General features: G+C 40.1%; 1 protein-coding gene across 1 annotated transcript in view; it reads left to right on the plus strand.

Annotated features, from left to right (window-relative positions):
• The window catches only part of CIMIP1 (ciliary microtubule inner protein 1), a 44,631-nt gene that overhangs the window by 18,717 nt on the left and 9,212 nt on the right, over nt 1-16,702 (plus strand). The window contains exon 4 of the mRNA XM_025173708.2: nt 289-453. Coding sequence (XP_025029476.1) covers nt 289-444 — 156 coding nt within the window. The 3' untranslated portion in view covers nt 445-453. The remainder of the gene's footprint in view (nt 1-288; nt 454-16,702) is intronic.

The following is a 16,702-nucleotide window of genomic DNA, read 5'->3' on the forward strand; positions in this document are numbered from 1 at the left end:
GAAGTGAAGTTGGTGCCGACATGAAAAAGATGTGAGTTGTCTTCCTTCAAGCAAGACATTGCACGCTAGCAGAAATTTTCATTGCTACCTTCAATGATAGAGCATAGTATGGGTGTTGCAGATCCACTGTTTTTCAGTGGTACCTTTTTCATTATTATATTTGCTCCCTTTAATTTATGTTTGGATACTTATATTGTATCAATTGGCTGTCTTGAGTTTGGATTGATTATAGAAAGACAGGGTGCGGAAGCTAAATAAATAATTCAAACAAGCACTCCTCACTTCCAGATCTATCCATCCCCGCCTGTTCCTGCAACGACCCAAGGGTTTGTCGGCTGGAGGTCTTCAGTTCCAGGCTTAGGACTTGAGCGTTATTCTCAGATCAGAAGCTGCAAAGGTGCCTTTTACAAGGACTTGAAATGGCCAAATGAACCAACTGACTGACTTCAACCAGTACGTAGGCAGACCTTGATTTCTTTTACTTCCTTTCCTAAGCTTCTTTCAGCCATTTCTGCTAGGTAGTCACTTGGTATTAGTACAAGTAGTCCTTGACTTATAACAACAATAGGGACCAGAACATTCTTTGTTAAGTGGTGCAGTCATTACATGAGGCATCACATGACCGCACCCAATTTTACATTTTTTGAGGCAGTCATTAAATGAATCACACCGATCCCTGTTGATTTTGCTTATCGGAAGCCAGCTGGAAAGGTCACAAATGGCGATCATGTGCCCTGGGATACTGCAACTGTCATAAATACATGCTGGTTGCCAAGGGCTTGAATTTTGAACACATGACCATGGGGACACTGTGACGGTTGTAAATGTGAGGACCGGTCATAAGTCACTTTTTTCAACACTGTCATAACTTACAGTTGCTAAACAAATGGTCGTAAGGCAAGGTCTACCTGTAACCTGTTTGTGTATCACCTTTGCAACGTTTGAGGTTAAAATTATGATACAGTAAGCATAGCTTAGTACGGCAGTATTAAACACCAGCCATTTGCAATGCGTCATGTTATTTTATTATTTTGTAATCTGAGTGGTCCTCTTGTTTCATAACAATTTGGGAACCCAAAGCCATGATTTTAAAAAAGCATAGCATCTTGCTTGCAACAAGATTTTTAGCAAATGGAGCAAAGGAAATGATGCCTAGGATGCTCAGGACAACCTGAGACCTATATGACCTTCAAACCTACCCCACCCCCAAATTCTCTTTAACTATAATGGTCGAAAACTAGTGGCATGACTTCCTGCCATTCTGAGGTGGGACACATACCAAGCTAGTAGTACAAGCTCCAAAATAAACTGAATGTAGTTTTAAAAATAAACCCCAACCCCAAAATAAGGAGAAATCCTAGGCCTCTCATACATGTAATATGGTTCCATCTACTTTACAGCATTCCTTCATTCTCTGAGGTCATTGACACCTCCCAAAATGCTAAGAGAAGCCATCAGAAAGTTGCCTATTTCTACTCTAAAATATAGTGCAGTTTGCTGGGTTGTGCCATACAGCATTACGTGAACCAAGTCACTGTACTCTATAAATGATGGTTTAGTGTGTTAACCCAGTCAGTTGTAGTTTGTTCAAGAAGCAGAGTTTCATAAACCTCCCACCAGAGAATATGGTGAAAAAAGGGATAAGGCTATCAGATCTGGGCTACAAAACTCCAGGAAGCTACTCGACAGAAGCAAAAAGATACAGAAAACTAACACTAGTTTACTAATCATTTATTTTCATGGACCATTTATATTTCTTATGGAAAATGTATAGTTTCTGATCTTGTTCATGGTTGTGTTCACACAACCTGTTTAACCTGACTTTGTATTAACCCACTTTCTGTGTACAAACAATAAACTGAATCATAATCATATTGGTCAGAGGTGGGTTTGCACAACATGGAAAACCATAAAACTCTAACCAAGGTTAACACTAAGCAAGCTTGGGAGGTAATGTTAATGCAGCCACTAGATCTCTAACTGAGCTGGTTAAGCATGTTGGGTGAACCCATCTAGTATCTTATGGGGCTACATTTGATTGCAATACCTATGCTGCGAAATGGTACTACAAATGTTCTCTGTGTGTATTGCTTAGTATATCGTTTTGAAACCTTTTGCTTGATGATGCTGGTCCTACTGCTCCTTCCCACTGCTCCTGCCTTTTTAAGCAAGTGAACCGTGACAAGCGTGGAGAGATGAGACAGCATGCTGAGTTTGCCTTGCCCACTGTTCCTGGATAGCTGAATGGATTCTAAGACAAAAGTCCTTTTTGAATCTGGCTTGACTCCTGATTGGTACATGGCCATGGCCATGTGGTTTTCTTGGCATCAAGACAGATATGGTTTGTGTTTGTCTTCTTTAGGGACGTTTAGCCTGAAGCCATGGGATTTGCTGGTGATCTTCTATCTGAGTCCTAACTAGATTCAGCTTTGCTTAGCTTCTTGAGATCTGCTAAGGTTGGCTAGTTTTTGCCACCTAATGTGCATGTGAACTGCACCGAAAATAGAAAAGAGAATGGACAGCAGTTAATAGAAGTGAGAAAGAAGTGGACCCACTATAGATAGGGTCAACCAAGAGCAACTTGTTCAAAGGTTCCCCAAAACATAGAGCAAATAACTGGCAAAGAATTTAAATTGCAATATACCAAAATTCAGCAGAGGATTAAATACCCAAGTTGTCTAAATTGGTGATCTCAATCAGTGACATGCATACCACAGGTGGGACTCAGCAGTAATCTAAGTGGGACACAAGATAAGTCAATGAAAGTTTAATTAAAACTTACTTAAATGAAAAATGTTGAGATAGATGATAGCACTAGTTAGGCTTGCCAATCCTAAAAGTTTACTAGGTTAGGTTAATCAAAGAGTACAAGGAAATTCCACAGCTATAGGCTAGGTTGAGAAGTTGAAAAAGAGCCCAGAAGACATCAGTGACATCACTTCCGTATTGGTACAAGGATGTGTCCATGAAGTCACCATGGAGTCATCACCAAAAGGGTTCTTCAAAGGATAAATATAAGGCCTATAAACATATAAATGACCTTTAAAGGGAAAGTGAGTTTTTGTTTTCATCATGGAGAACCAAGATTCTTTGACAGAGTTATTGGTGGGACTGAAAATACAAAAGGTTGAGAAATATGAGTCAAAATTGCTCCAAATAGTGCAGGTCAAAATTTCTTTTTTGTTCAAAGAGAAATGTGTGGTTTTTGCATTTGTAGTAGGAAATATTTCCCTCAAGGAGATCATTTAAACCAGAGACCAGGAGCCATTACACTGGAGCACAAATTGGTTTATTTGCAGCACTGGAGGCAAAAACAGGTCTAAAGAAGGGAGGGATTACAGTCCCTTTTTATAGACTTACACAAATTAGAATATACATGGGATTGGACAACGCAACCAGGTATTTCATTGGATTTAACACATCATGTGGCCAGTGAGGCAAATGGGGCATAACTATGAGGGAATGGGGCAGGACCACAAAGACAATGGGGTTTTGAAAGAAGAAAGAGGCAATTATTCCATGAACATAGTTTCTTTCCCAGGAGTTACTTTCTTTCACTTTCTCAGATCCTCTTACCTCCCGAGATCTTTTTCCCAGCTTGTTGGCATTCCTTGGCCTTCTAAATGTTCTATAACCAAGCTGACAGTGTAGTTTTCCTGGGAAAATGTGTTTGGGTAGAGGAGGGTAGTTGCGCAGTTTGATACCTAGCTGAGCCTGTGCTTTGATTTTCTCCAGGAAGATGTATTTGAGTTAGGGGCTTTTAGCTTAGCCCCTGCAATTCTTTGTCAGAGTGATTGGTGGGACTTAAAATACAAAAGGTTGAGAAACATGAATCTGAATGCCTCCAAATAGTGCAAATCATTTTTTTTCCTTGTTCAAAGAGGAAGAATGCAGTTCTTACATTCAACGTGATATAATCCTCCATTCAAATGTTCCTGTGGTTCCTCTGAACACTTCTGTTATTTGGTATCGGCCACTTTGATCAAGCGTACAGGCAGGAGGGCATAATTATGCAATAAATAATGCAAATCAACTAATATCAGCAATATACAGACTGAGTCACTGTTTCCTTATAATTTAATCATGCACCTCTCTCAGTCCAGTTTGCTTCATTCAAGATTCAAGTGTCCATAATTGTTATACAATTATACAACAAACATCATCGCAGCAGAAACTCATCAACTTTTTTCTTCCAAGTTTCTTATGTAGTGTCTCCATCCAACAGTACTAAACCAAGCAGTTGAGGGGAATAACACTAACGTTGTTATATAACAGTGTTAGTAACCAGATTCCACTTTTGCTCTCTTGATTTACCATGATTAAAAATGAAATAGTCAATACAATCCAATGCATATAGCTGCCACAATTAAAGCAAAAATAAAATAGCCAGGAGGTTTATTTCCTGAACCACATTAGGTTTCGACTTCAGGTTACACAAATTTTCTATTTATCTTTTAAAGGTTTCTCACCTTGGCTGGAGTCTAAGACATACCAAATCTCAAGCTAGCTGAGAATATCATATGAATTTAGCCAATGTATTTAGTTTATGGTTGAGTTTGTCATCCAAACTCAGAAAATTGGATTAATTCTATAAAAGTTGGATAAATTTGTCATATGTGTAGTCTGTGTTGAAACAAGTCTTGGATACAGTACAGAAATCTCAGCTTGATTTCATGATGCTCTATTCTCTGAACTAATTCACCAACAGTGAATAAAGAGCTCCTCAACTTCTACAAATTGTCTAAGTAGCTGCTAAATATATGAGTGTATATGTCCACTTAATGAGAGGCAGTTTGGTGTAAGCTAGAAAGCAGGAGACCGTGTGTTCTAGTCCCACCTTAGGTGCAAAGCCAGCTGGGTGATCATGGGCCAGTCAGGCAAGCTAACATTCTTCTATGGTGAAGATTATTTCCTTGTGGTAAGATAAAACATCCCCCATCCAGGTTAGTATGAAAAACCTCTGTCATATCCTGTAGATGATTTGGACTAAGGGTAAATGAAGGGGAATTCTTCTTAGTTATTTAGCAACAGGTCCTGTTTTGAAAGAGAGCCAGTTTGGTGTGGTGGTTCAGGCACCAGGCTAGAACATGGAAGACCATAACTTCTAGTCCTGCCTTAGGCACAAAGCCAGGTAGGTGATTTTGGGCCAGTCACTCTCAGCCCTAGAAAGAAAGCAAGGACAAACTGTCTGAAATCTTGAAAAAAAAATTGCAGGGACTAGTCCAGGCAGTCTCCAGGAGTCAAGACTGATTCAAATGCCCCCCCAAAAGAGAAAAATCTACTTAATGCAGGAGACAGTGATCCAGGGACGTTTGCCACAGTTATCAGTGAATTGCTGCCCAAAGTGTACTTTTTCTTCTTAAAAACAGAACTCTTTTTCCCCAAATAACAGGTGATCTATATTTTTCCTAAAGCAAACTTTGGTTCTACAATAACCTCCCATTGATTTTGTGGTTTAGAATGACCGCTGATGGCAGCAAAACAATACAGGACATCTTTTTGCTTAGTGGTCAACTGGATTTTCACAACCCAGTCATAGCAGCCCTGCAATTTCTGAATCAGCAGCTAGTCTCCAGCACATTGGCAACTGTAGGGTAGTGTTGGGTCAGCTATTTGTGATTCTGCTTTTCCTCTGACTCAGATGAGCCACCTCATTTCTTTGGCCCACAAATACTTCCTTTTGGAGGTGATGCTCCTTCTCCCTCAAACAACCCTGACTTTCCCTGCCTATCTTCTAAATAACTGATTAATGCTTCAGAGCTTTTGGAGACATTCCTTAAATCAGTCAGCATGCTGGCTGGGGAATTCTGGGAGTTGAAGTGCCCACATCTTAAAGCTGCCAAGGTTGAGAAACACTGCCTTAAAAAATAAGAATGCTCACTGAACATTGCCTTTTCCAGAGAAAACTCTATTTTAGGGGGAAAAAAGATATATTAAGTTTTTATCCAATGTTCATTGGTTGCAACAGAAGACTTGTGTGGTAAAACCTTGACCAGACCCCCACATTCCTGAGGTTAAATGTTGCTTGACAAAGCTTTAGGAATTACCATTAATTGAGGAAAATAACTCTAAGTTTAATTGAGAAGCAAAAAATAAGATTTTGCTGAATTAAAGTTTTTTTTTTATGTAACCTTTTGAATACCTTTCCCAAGAACATTTTTTTTTCCAGATTCAGATCTGGAAATGAATAGTCTTTGACTAAGACTGAAAATATTGTATGTATATGTTCACATGTGGGATTTTTTTTAAATATCAGACTTTGGACAATAACGTAGTAAGATTTGCTGCTATGTAGTATGCACTACAAACTGTTAACCGGAGCCCCAACATCTGTATAATTGTGTCTCTTAATGATAATATGAGTTTTGCATAATATTGTTTTTCCCCAAGATGCTACCAACTTCTGCGATAACATATTAATATATTGCACACTACTTCCTTCCATACATCAGTGGCATGCATGCATGCATTCAGTATAAAACTAATTGGGTTTCCCCTAAAAGATCATTAAAACATTGCTAGTTGCAGGTTAGACAAGGAATTTCAAGCAGACTAGGAACGTCACCATTTGAGTGCCACAACCGTAAAGGCCTCATCTCTGATACCTATCTCCCTAAGTCTAGAAGGTGTGAGCACCCAAACATTCACAGCTGATCGTTATATTTATAAGGGAAAAGGTGAGCCTATTAGAGCTGCAAACTTAGACAAGTTTGTAGGAACTCAGACTTTCTCTTAAATAGATCCAGTGTGCTTAAGATTAGGCTGCAAATAATTAGCTGGTGGAGGTTTTTCTGGGGTTTTAAAAACTTTTTTTTTTTTTTAGTCTGTGTCCATTGCCTGCTTTCCCCACTTGGTCATTTTAATAAGTCAATAATTTTCCAATATATTTCTTCATTAACCAGAGCTCTCTAACATGGTCTTCCTGAATGGATGTTCTTTTAAAAAAATGGAACAACAGCAATAACCACCACCTTCAAATGCAGTTACAAATTAGTGATAAAAAGGTCTGGCTAGTGAATTGCAAACAGGCAGCATCCAAGTATTAAATCACTCCAACTATGAAACCTGGCATTTAATCTATGGAAATTAACCTCCTTATTGGAATCCAACTGGGTACATAAATGTCACCAGTGCTTTAAAAGGCCACACAATTGCCAAGGTCACAACAGTGTAAGTAAAGCTGATGTATTATCTTAGGCATAAGCATCAAGACCAATTCCCATGGGATTCTTGTTCTTTAAGGATCATATTTAGGATTTGGAACAAAGACTTCTGCTTTAATTTTATAAGCACCCATTTTTATTTCTTGTTATTCGTTAAATTTTTTAATCATAGCAAGATTCTCTTCATGCTTTAAAATGAACTGTAACATAAAACAACAATAGTACTCATACATATACCACAGAATAAGAATAAATAGGTATGGGGAATTTAAAAAAAACACTTTGAATTTTTTTTTTTTAATCCAATTTGCTGAAGTCAGTAGGCAAGCTTGCAGTTGAACCTCACTGTATAAATTTATTTTTTATTTCCATTTGCTTATTTATTGTGTTATAAACCAGTGGATTCAACAAAAATGATTCCTGACCATCATTTATCCCATTCTTTACTATGAATACTATCCCAGATTGCTATCAGAATTCATAGGGTCACAGGATCACAGAGTTGAAAGGGGGGATTTAAATCACGGTATCCAACCTCTTACTCAGACCTTAACTTCTGCTTAAACACACTCAATGAAGAAGAGCCCGTTACTTCATGGGTAAGTAGGTCCACTGCTATTACTGTTAGGAATTTTTTTTCTGAAGTTCAACTGGAAGCTACCATCCTAGAAATTAAAACCGTTATTATTCTGTGTCTTGCATTCTAGAATGAAAGGAAAGGGGTCTTGATATTATATTATTTTAATAAATAGTAAAATACTCAAATCATGGCAAAAGCCATTTTGACCATTCTGCTATGATATATAGGCTTAATTATTAATCATCAACAGTTCAGAGGAAAGAATGGACTTGCTTGATTCTACGTATGAATGTACAGTAATACCTCGGTTCACGAACGCTTCTGTTCATGAACAATTCGGTTCGCGAACAGCGTTTGCAAAATTTTGCTTCCGTTCGCGAACTCCGCATCGGGTGACGAACACGACCCACGGCCATCTTCCCTGCTCTGACACGTGGTCGTGGCTTCCTCTAGGCGAGATCACGGTCACAGACAGACACTTGCTGTGAAGCTTTTTGGTGTCGCCTCAAGCAAGGTTAGTGTTCTCTCTCCTCATACTGTACTGTACTGTACTTTGTTTCATATTTTTGTGGTTAAAAAAAAATACACATGGTTCAGAATGGATTAACCTTATTTACATTGAACCTTATGGGGAAATTTGATTCAGTTTGCGACCAATTCGGTTCGCGACCAGAATTGTGGAACGAATTAAGTTCGTGAACTGAGGTACCACTGTATGTCCCTGCCAGTCCTCCAGAAAATTATATTCCATGCCCATGAAACCCATGAAGAATTTCGGAGAAAGGAGGCCTTTTGTGCCCCAGCAGATTTCAAATTGTGGTCAGGATGATATCGGGAGATGGTCTCCAGCTGTTTCCTTCTTTACAGTATACTAGAAAGCCACCCAGATTAGTGGAATTGTCTTCCCCATACACAGGAAATGCAGTGAGCCACAACGCTACCAAAATGACAAAACAAATGCAAGGCCCTCCCCTTCATACTTGCACCCTGCACACAAGTACACAAGGGGCGGAGTTTGCATGGTAACATCACAAAGGGGGTTTCATCATTTGTTGCTCCTTGTGCTTTTGTAGATGCCGTAGCCATATAGTGCTCCAGCAAGTAGAAAAATATGTCCATGCTTGGAGGGTTTCTCTGTATGCTTTGTCTCCTTTCTCTTAACTGCCTGACAGTTTTGGCTTTTTGTCTTCCTTTATTAAATTTGCTGTACTGTAAATGTGACACTCCACTGTAGTTAGGAACAGCACTATAGCTGAATAGTAATATCTGCTCCAGATTCTTCTTCATTCATTCTGCCAAAGAGCTGCACAATAAGCGGAGAGAATGCAGAAAGATAACTATATTATAAATAAAACTAGAAAGATTTCTGCAGGAACAAAGGAAACAGCCAAAAATCAGTCCTGCTTACAGCTGAAAAGAAAACCCTGTGAAAGATGGGAGGCAAAGTTTGGGTCCTATGAAGCAAAGCTAGTTTTGACATTCAGACTAGTCACCCAGGACTAGATGCTTCATCTCTAGTAGGCAGAAGAGATTATGTAACCCTTTACTTGCCTGATCATGGTAAAATTGATTGACCCACATGGGCAGGAGGATATTTCTCCCAGGACCACTAATCTGAGGTTCCTCATCAGATGGGAAGGGTCTCCATACTTTGCTCACTTGAGCAATCTGGACTCATTTTGCAGGTTCTGCTGCTGGAATCTGCCAGTGCAAATATTCTACTTCTTCCTCCCATGCCTTGAGAAATAAACATAAGATCATGTATACCTACCCATAAAGTGGTTCGTTTGGTTTTGGCTTTCCAGGTTGTGCAAATCCATCTAATTATCCAGTTGTTCCTTATTAAACAAACTATGGTTTGATAAATCTTGACTTAGCATGAAGTGAAACCAACCACAGACAAGGTGCTTGCTCTCGCTCTCTCATCCCATCCAAGTCAACATATGATTCAAGGTAGCATATACAAATCAAACAGCACATAACCAACCAACCCCCATTAAAAGCAATAAAACACATCTCAACCAAGGCAACTTCATCCAGATGCAAGCAGTCAAAAGTAATTAAGATTGGCACAGAACCTCCCAATCTAATGTCTGGGGGAAAAGCCAGGTCTTCAGAGCCTTTCCAAAGGCAGGTAGGGTCATGTCCATGGGGATCTCAGGGACAATGCTGTTCCATAGGGCAGGTGTAGTGACAGAGAAGGCACATCTCCAGGGTCCTGCCAGATAACACTGCTTAAGTGATGGGTCCTGCTCCCAACCCATTAGTTCTTATCAGACACTTATCATATTAAGCTATAACATATTTTGGTTATTTGTTTAGTGGGAACTAGGCATTATGGCTTGTAAACCATGGTTTATGGCTTAAATATGTATGAACTAGACCTTTATGACACAATCCCTAGTTACAACAGTCCATGACGTACTGCAATATGTGACCTAGGCCAGTATGACATGCTCAGACACATGACAAATCATGGTTTGGTGCAATGGGTGATCACCCAACTGGGGAGAAGATGATAGAAGCAGTGGCAAATTAGTTCAGCATTAGTGCCTCCACTAGATGTGCCAGGTCAAACAAATGTGATGCTGATGTTGCCCAGCACGGCATCCTTTCTTCTTTTTGTTTCTCAGAATATACATAATAATATATATTATATATACTATATATTGCTCACAGTCACTCACGCCTTGGTCATCTCCCAGTTGGATTGCTGCAATGTGCTTTACATGGGGCTGACCTTGAAGATGACCTGGAATTTACAACTGGTCCAGCATGAAATGTTTGGCACCCCTCAGTTTGCCCATGTTACACCTCTGTTGCATGAGCTGCACTGGCTCCCAGCTTTTTTATGAGTGCGATTCAAGGTGCTGGTCATTACCTTTAAATCCCTAGATGGCATAGGGCCAGGTTACTTGTGGGACCGTCTCTCCCTGAGGCTATCTTCCCATTCCACCAGATCGAATAGAGTAGGCATGCTCTAGATCCCTTCCCTTCAGTGCTACCTTCTAGTGAGACCTAGGAAGCGTGCCTTTTTTGTAGCAGCCCCTGCCCAGTGCAACACTCTTCCCCTTGAAATCCAGCAGGCCCCCACCTTCTTAGGCTTCTGGAAGCTTGTAAAGAGCTGGCTCTTCCCAGAAGTGCTGGGATAGGGTGAGGTTGCAGCCTGAAGATGGTGGCATTGGCTGCATCAGAGAGAATGGTTGTGGTGCCATTTTTGTTTGTTTTGTTTTTATGGTGTTTTGGTTTTGTCCTGCTGTTGTGAGCCACCCAGAGTTGTCTCTCTTAAGATGGGGGGCCATATAAGTCAAATAAATAAATAAGGCCAATCTGGACTATGTTGTTGCAGCACTGCCATGGCTAAGAGTGGCATCCCTGGGGCGAGAGAATGGAAAGGTGACCCTCTTGAATGATCCTGGAGAGAATGGGGTCTCTGCAGAAGATAGAAGCCAGAGTGGGTAAGGCAAGAAGAAACAGAGGAGGCAGGTGGAGGGTGAGAGTGAAAGGAAGTTAAAGAGAAGTTGGGATGATCAGTGAGAATGGCACTGCCATACTGGCTGGAGAATTCTGGAAGCTGAAGTCCACACATCTTAAAGTTGCAGAAATTGAGAAACATTGATTCATCATGTTGCTATGGAGTGGCCACTAAGGGAGAAGCTGGCTTGAGAAGATGCGGTTGGGGTCAACAAGCTGCTCAGCTCCCATTGCTCTAGCAGGTCAGCTGTGAGCCCACCCCCCCTTTCTGTGTAATCTCTGGCCTCTCTATCCAAACTTTCATTTGTAAGAGCTCTAGACATCTGACTACCACTAAAGCTGTCCATGTTTTTTTCCCTTGATTATACAGAACACACATAAATACTTTCCATAAAAGCTGAGTCAGCAGTACAAAAATAAATCAAAAACAAAATGAAGAATATTGGGAAAAGTGAGCAACCCACCATTGAATACCCGTAGAATTCTTTTGAAAAACAAAACAGTTTGCGACTTTTGTAGGAAGCCTCCAGAGACAAAGACTTTTCAGCTGGGTATTTACATCTTGAACATAAGGACAACAAAATCTAGGGTCACTATTACTGTCTCAGTTGTAAGTGGTGGCAGGAGAGCTAATAGGGCTTGCTGTCTTGACCACATTAATTAATTAATTAATTAATCCACACTATTTATAGCCCATCCCATTTCTAGCAGACCCTTGGGGTGGTACAACAAATCTAAGCAAACAACAAAAACATGGTTATCATCATCATAAAAACTAAGGTCAATGGTGAGCGTCATAGGCACCCATAAAACTAGAACAACTAAACTAAAGGTTGCATGGAAGCTAGAATAAAATTACTTTGATCTGCTTATGAAATGCCAGCAAGGTCAAGGCCATTCATACCTCCAGGTAGTAGGTATTCCAGAAAGTGGGAAGGCCTGTTGCTTGTTCTGTGTCCCATGAACTCACGAGGAAGAGGAGCCTGTGACAGGCACTCCCTTGATGACGGGACCAGACAGGCAGATACTATTCTGGCAAGCCCTGATATAACCCAGGACTGTGCCCTAAAGTGTTTTAAGGGTAAGAAACAGCACTTTGAACTGAGCTTGGAAGCTGATCACCAACCAATGCAGACTTCAAAATAGGTGTTATTCTAAACTGATAGGTGGTCCTTTCAGAAGTCAAGCTGTTGTATTTTATATCAGCTACTGCTTCTGACTTGCTTCCAACCAAGTGGTGATCAGGCCATGGGTTACCATCAACAAGTCCTCTTGGTCCAAGTATGTTGCCTTTGGCAAGTAGGCCTTTATATACTGAACTGAACATATAGAAATATGAAATCCAGGCCATATGGGTTTAAAAACAACACCTTGACTTAATCCCTGAAGAAAAGACAGAATGTGGGTTAGCTGATACAAAAGAAGTTAAAGGTATTCCTGTTTATCTATCCATGCTTATCCATGAGTTGCAGCTTAATTTGTCACCAGCCATTTTAAATGCCAGTTCCATGCAAAGTCCATCACAATAACCAGAATCAAGAATGCATTGCCCACTTCTAAGAAGTGTAGCTTTCTTAAAGTAAGAAAGTACTCTAAAAAAGTAGTTTTTAATTATCAATGGAATCACCTCAGATCTTGCTCAAGAACCATAAAATCTCAAGTGAGATTAGGTAAGATCTTGCGATCTATTTTTTTATGGCACCCACAGCTGAAAGAGAGTGGCCAATCATTGCTGTAGCCACCCCTGAGAACACAAATCATGTCACTGAACATGTTCTAATATTTTTCAAGAGTTTTCCTCCCAACATGGCAGAGTCTACGAAGCAGATACTTTCTGTCAGAAAGAACCAAGATCAGCAAATGATATTCTACAACAGAGGGAGCGAGAATTCTGTGTACAGTGAGGTCAAAATATGAAGACATTGATTATACAGTATGTGGTCAGGGTTGGAATGGCTGGAATTTGATCTATAAAAATCAAGGAGCATAAACCTCATGCTAAAAGTACTAGAAACCCTGCATAGCAACACAAACATGATGATGACTGTAGCTACAAGAGAGGCAATGCTTTTCAAAAGAGGCATCTTGAATTAATGGAAGAAAAACTATAGCATGGAAGGAGATTATCCGAGATTAGCTGCATTCTTACTGAGTTCAGTGCAATTTAGTTTAAGGAAGAAAAATCTCTGATTTTTATTATTCTTGCACATTTCCCCTAGCTCATTTGTGCTTGATTTGGATGAGCAATGATAAGTGGGTTGCTCTTCTTTTAAAAGAAACATATTTGGGTTCTTAAAGGGACTTCTGATAACTGTACCACTGGAGAAGCTATGTAGGAGCTCTTGAATTCTGCATATTGGGATAATTTCATTGTCTTAACACAGACTTGGTTCTCTTATGCATTATTATTTGTGAAAATTCATTTAACAGCACAAAGCTGGGAACACGCACACATATACCCAGATTGAAAATGTTTTTACAGAATCTGATGAGGATAAGGGCCTTAGTTCAAAGATGGAACTTATCTAACTTCCTCTTTGATCCAGCAACAAATGGGACATTTTCAAAAAGTCAAGAAATATGCTTTCAAGCCAAATCCTTTTCTCCTCGGTTCTTCCCCAATAGCTGGTACTCAGTGGTTGTCTCCCAATGTGGGGGGTTCTAATCCCCATTGATAGGCCTATCACCCGTGGGTTGTCTAACCCCCTTTTAGGGGTTTTTTAAAGCCCACTGAGCTTAGAGGGCAGGGAGGAGAAGTTTTTATGAATAAATATACCAACATGCAATGGTTTCATTCATTCTTATAGAACTCATCATGCTATTCCTTTTTGGGGTAAGTGACATTATGCCAAGGGCAGAAAAGGAATAAGAACTAGTAAACCAAAGAAACTGAAGGCACAAGATGAGAAAAAGTAGAGGAAAGGTAGCTAAAACTAGCTTACACCATTTTCTATTCTCCATACCTTTCTATTTTTTCAAACCATGTGAGTTCATACCATATCTGTACACAACTTCATACACTGCCTTTGGTTCTTTAAACTTCTCACTTGTCTTCCTGAGGATCTCATCACCTCTGTCCCATCATAAGACCTAGCACTGAATCCATTCCAATCCAAGCACCAAAAGAGCTTTGTCAAATACATCTGCCACTTGCTTTTGTCAGCTGAGAGACCATCCTCTTCTAGCTTGCTGATGAAACATGGTTTCTATACAGTTTTCTGTAGGCACATTCCCATTTCCATTTATATACTCCAGAGGCAAATCAAGTAGAAATTGCTACATCTTAAATGACAAATATTGGATGCCAGTCTATTTGATTAACATAATTTGTTTCTATGAATTTTTTTAACCTCCAGTTCACTTACTTTTTTTTTTCTTCTGTTTTGAGAGGGCATGGGGGTTGAGAAAGGGGTGGGCAAATCTCTTTTGACATGAAACACTAATGTGTCCTTTGCTGTGACCTTCTAGCGGCGCTTTGCATCCTCACCTGTCTCTCCCTGCTCTTCAGCAAATAAAAATCAGTTCCAGTTGCAGTGATTGGTCAGTGGCAGATCTCCCTTGGCGCACTGCCAAACCCCTGGGGTTTCTGAGCAAATAGAAAGGTCCTTTCTTATGACACACATTTAAATTTAGCACTAAGCAAAGTGGAAGATGGGGGTGGGAGATGGAGGAAAATATGTAAAATGTCAGCGTCTGACAGGCAGAAAATTAGAATTCATTCCCCTGGGAATTAAATGGACTTTTCTGCTTCTAGTCACTAACAGTGACAAGGTTAACATTTTTCAGCTTAATGACTAAGGACATTAACTGTGCATGAGAATAAGGAATAAAATTATGAGGGGGTATTTGGTTAAGTGTTCAGTGACAAAGGTGACAACAGAACCAGGCTAATTTCAGGCAACTGGGACCATCTCTCAGAGAGGAACTAAGGTTAGAATGGAATTTGGAGGACACCAATGATGTAATGATCACTGGTAGCTAAGAGTCACTCAACTCCAAGAACCAAGCTACACATTACACAAAACAACTCAATTCTTCCTGCTCAGTCCTTGCTGGTCCTTACCTATACACAAGATTTGCCCTGCTCAGATTTGATGGGGAAGAAGAGCAAGTTGGTATCTTTAATTAAATCTCTAGTAGCTAATTTCGCCTTCCAACCGCTTGGAAACATTAGCTGTCAGAGCCAGAACCAACCTAGTCAGCTTAATCTATCTCCCAATCGCAGTAATGTACAATTGGGGTTGTCTTTATAAAAATGAAAGTGAAAGAAAAACCCAGGGGCTATTTTGTGACTGCCAGAAAAGCAACCATTGCTAGAATAAACCAGGCTTGTTTCCCCAAATGTTTGATTATTTAGCTGCTTCTCCCAGAATGAAAAAGCAGGAAATTTACTTTGGTACCTGTTGCACCCAGGAAAGCAGAAGGCAAGGAAGTGTCTGAGCACTACAATGGCAAATTATTATTTTCATCATGTTTCTTTGCAGCTGAAGCTCAAAGAAATAAATAAAACCTGGGGGCAAAATAAGACCAGGAGGCAAGAAAACCAATGGAGCTTGTCAATGGATGTTGCAGCAGAACAATCTATACAATGCCCAGAGTCCTTTTTTGGGGTGTATTTTGGGGGGAGGGAATCTAGCACAGGACCATTTTACAGAAAGGCAGATTGAGGCAGAGGCCACTAGTTGATTAAGATCCTGATCACAAAGCAGAGAAGGAGGGAGGGTTGATTTAGTTCCTTCATAAAACCACACTATAAAAGTTGGCATCAACTTTTCTGCTCCAATGAGAGTACGCTTCAGGTTTGCAGCAAAAAACCCAAACAGGTTTGCCCTTGTGTCAAACATGGAGTTGTAGTCTTCACTGCTTGGAACAGGAATCTATCCAGCACAGATTGGCTGACCCTAGTATCAGTCACAAAGCTTCCTCCCTGCAGCAGTGTTAAAAGTTAACAATAAATAAACAAATAGAAATAAAGCAATGAACAGACCATTTGAACACTAAAAGATGCAAACTGCAAAAAGAAAAAAGAAAATACTATCTGCACTGGAGGAGAAACAAAAAGGATCATGTTCAATAAAGAGGTCGCATGTATCTGCTTTGAGGTGCAAAGGACAAGCAAAGTAGGGTGGTCCATCAATCAGCAAAGATCTCCTTCTTTTGTGATACTATGTGGTGCCTGTCTCAGATATGACTTGCTGTCTGAATCTAGACACAGGTTATTAAAGCTGATGATAATATAAAACGCTCATCCTCATGTTAGCTTTTCCTTGACATGCTAACTTTCTCCTATGGCAGAACACTGAACATTTTGAACTGTGTATAGCTCTCAAGCGGTCCCACAGAGATGGACTGCATGGTACTGCTGTTACTCGGTCATCGTCCTGAGGCAGAGCTGGTGGGTCATCTCATATCATGTATGTGCCAGGGTGTCTATAGGATATCTATCTATCTATCTATCTATCTATCTATCTATCTATCTATCTAT

The sequence above is a fragment of the Python bivittatus genome, unplaced genomic scaffold (genome assembly GCF_059951505.1).
Source record: "Python bivittatus isolate LINGU-HERP-01145 unplaced genomic scaffold, Pbiv_v1 ctg000700_np1212, whole genome shotgun sequence".
Classification (NCBI taxonomy): domain Eukaryota; kingdom Metazoa; phylum Chordata; class Lepidosauria; order Squamata; family Pythonidae; genus Python; species Python bivittatus.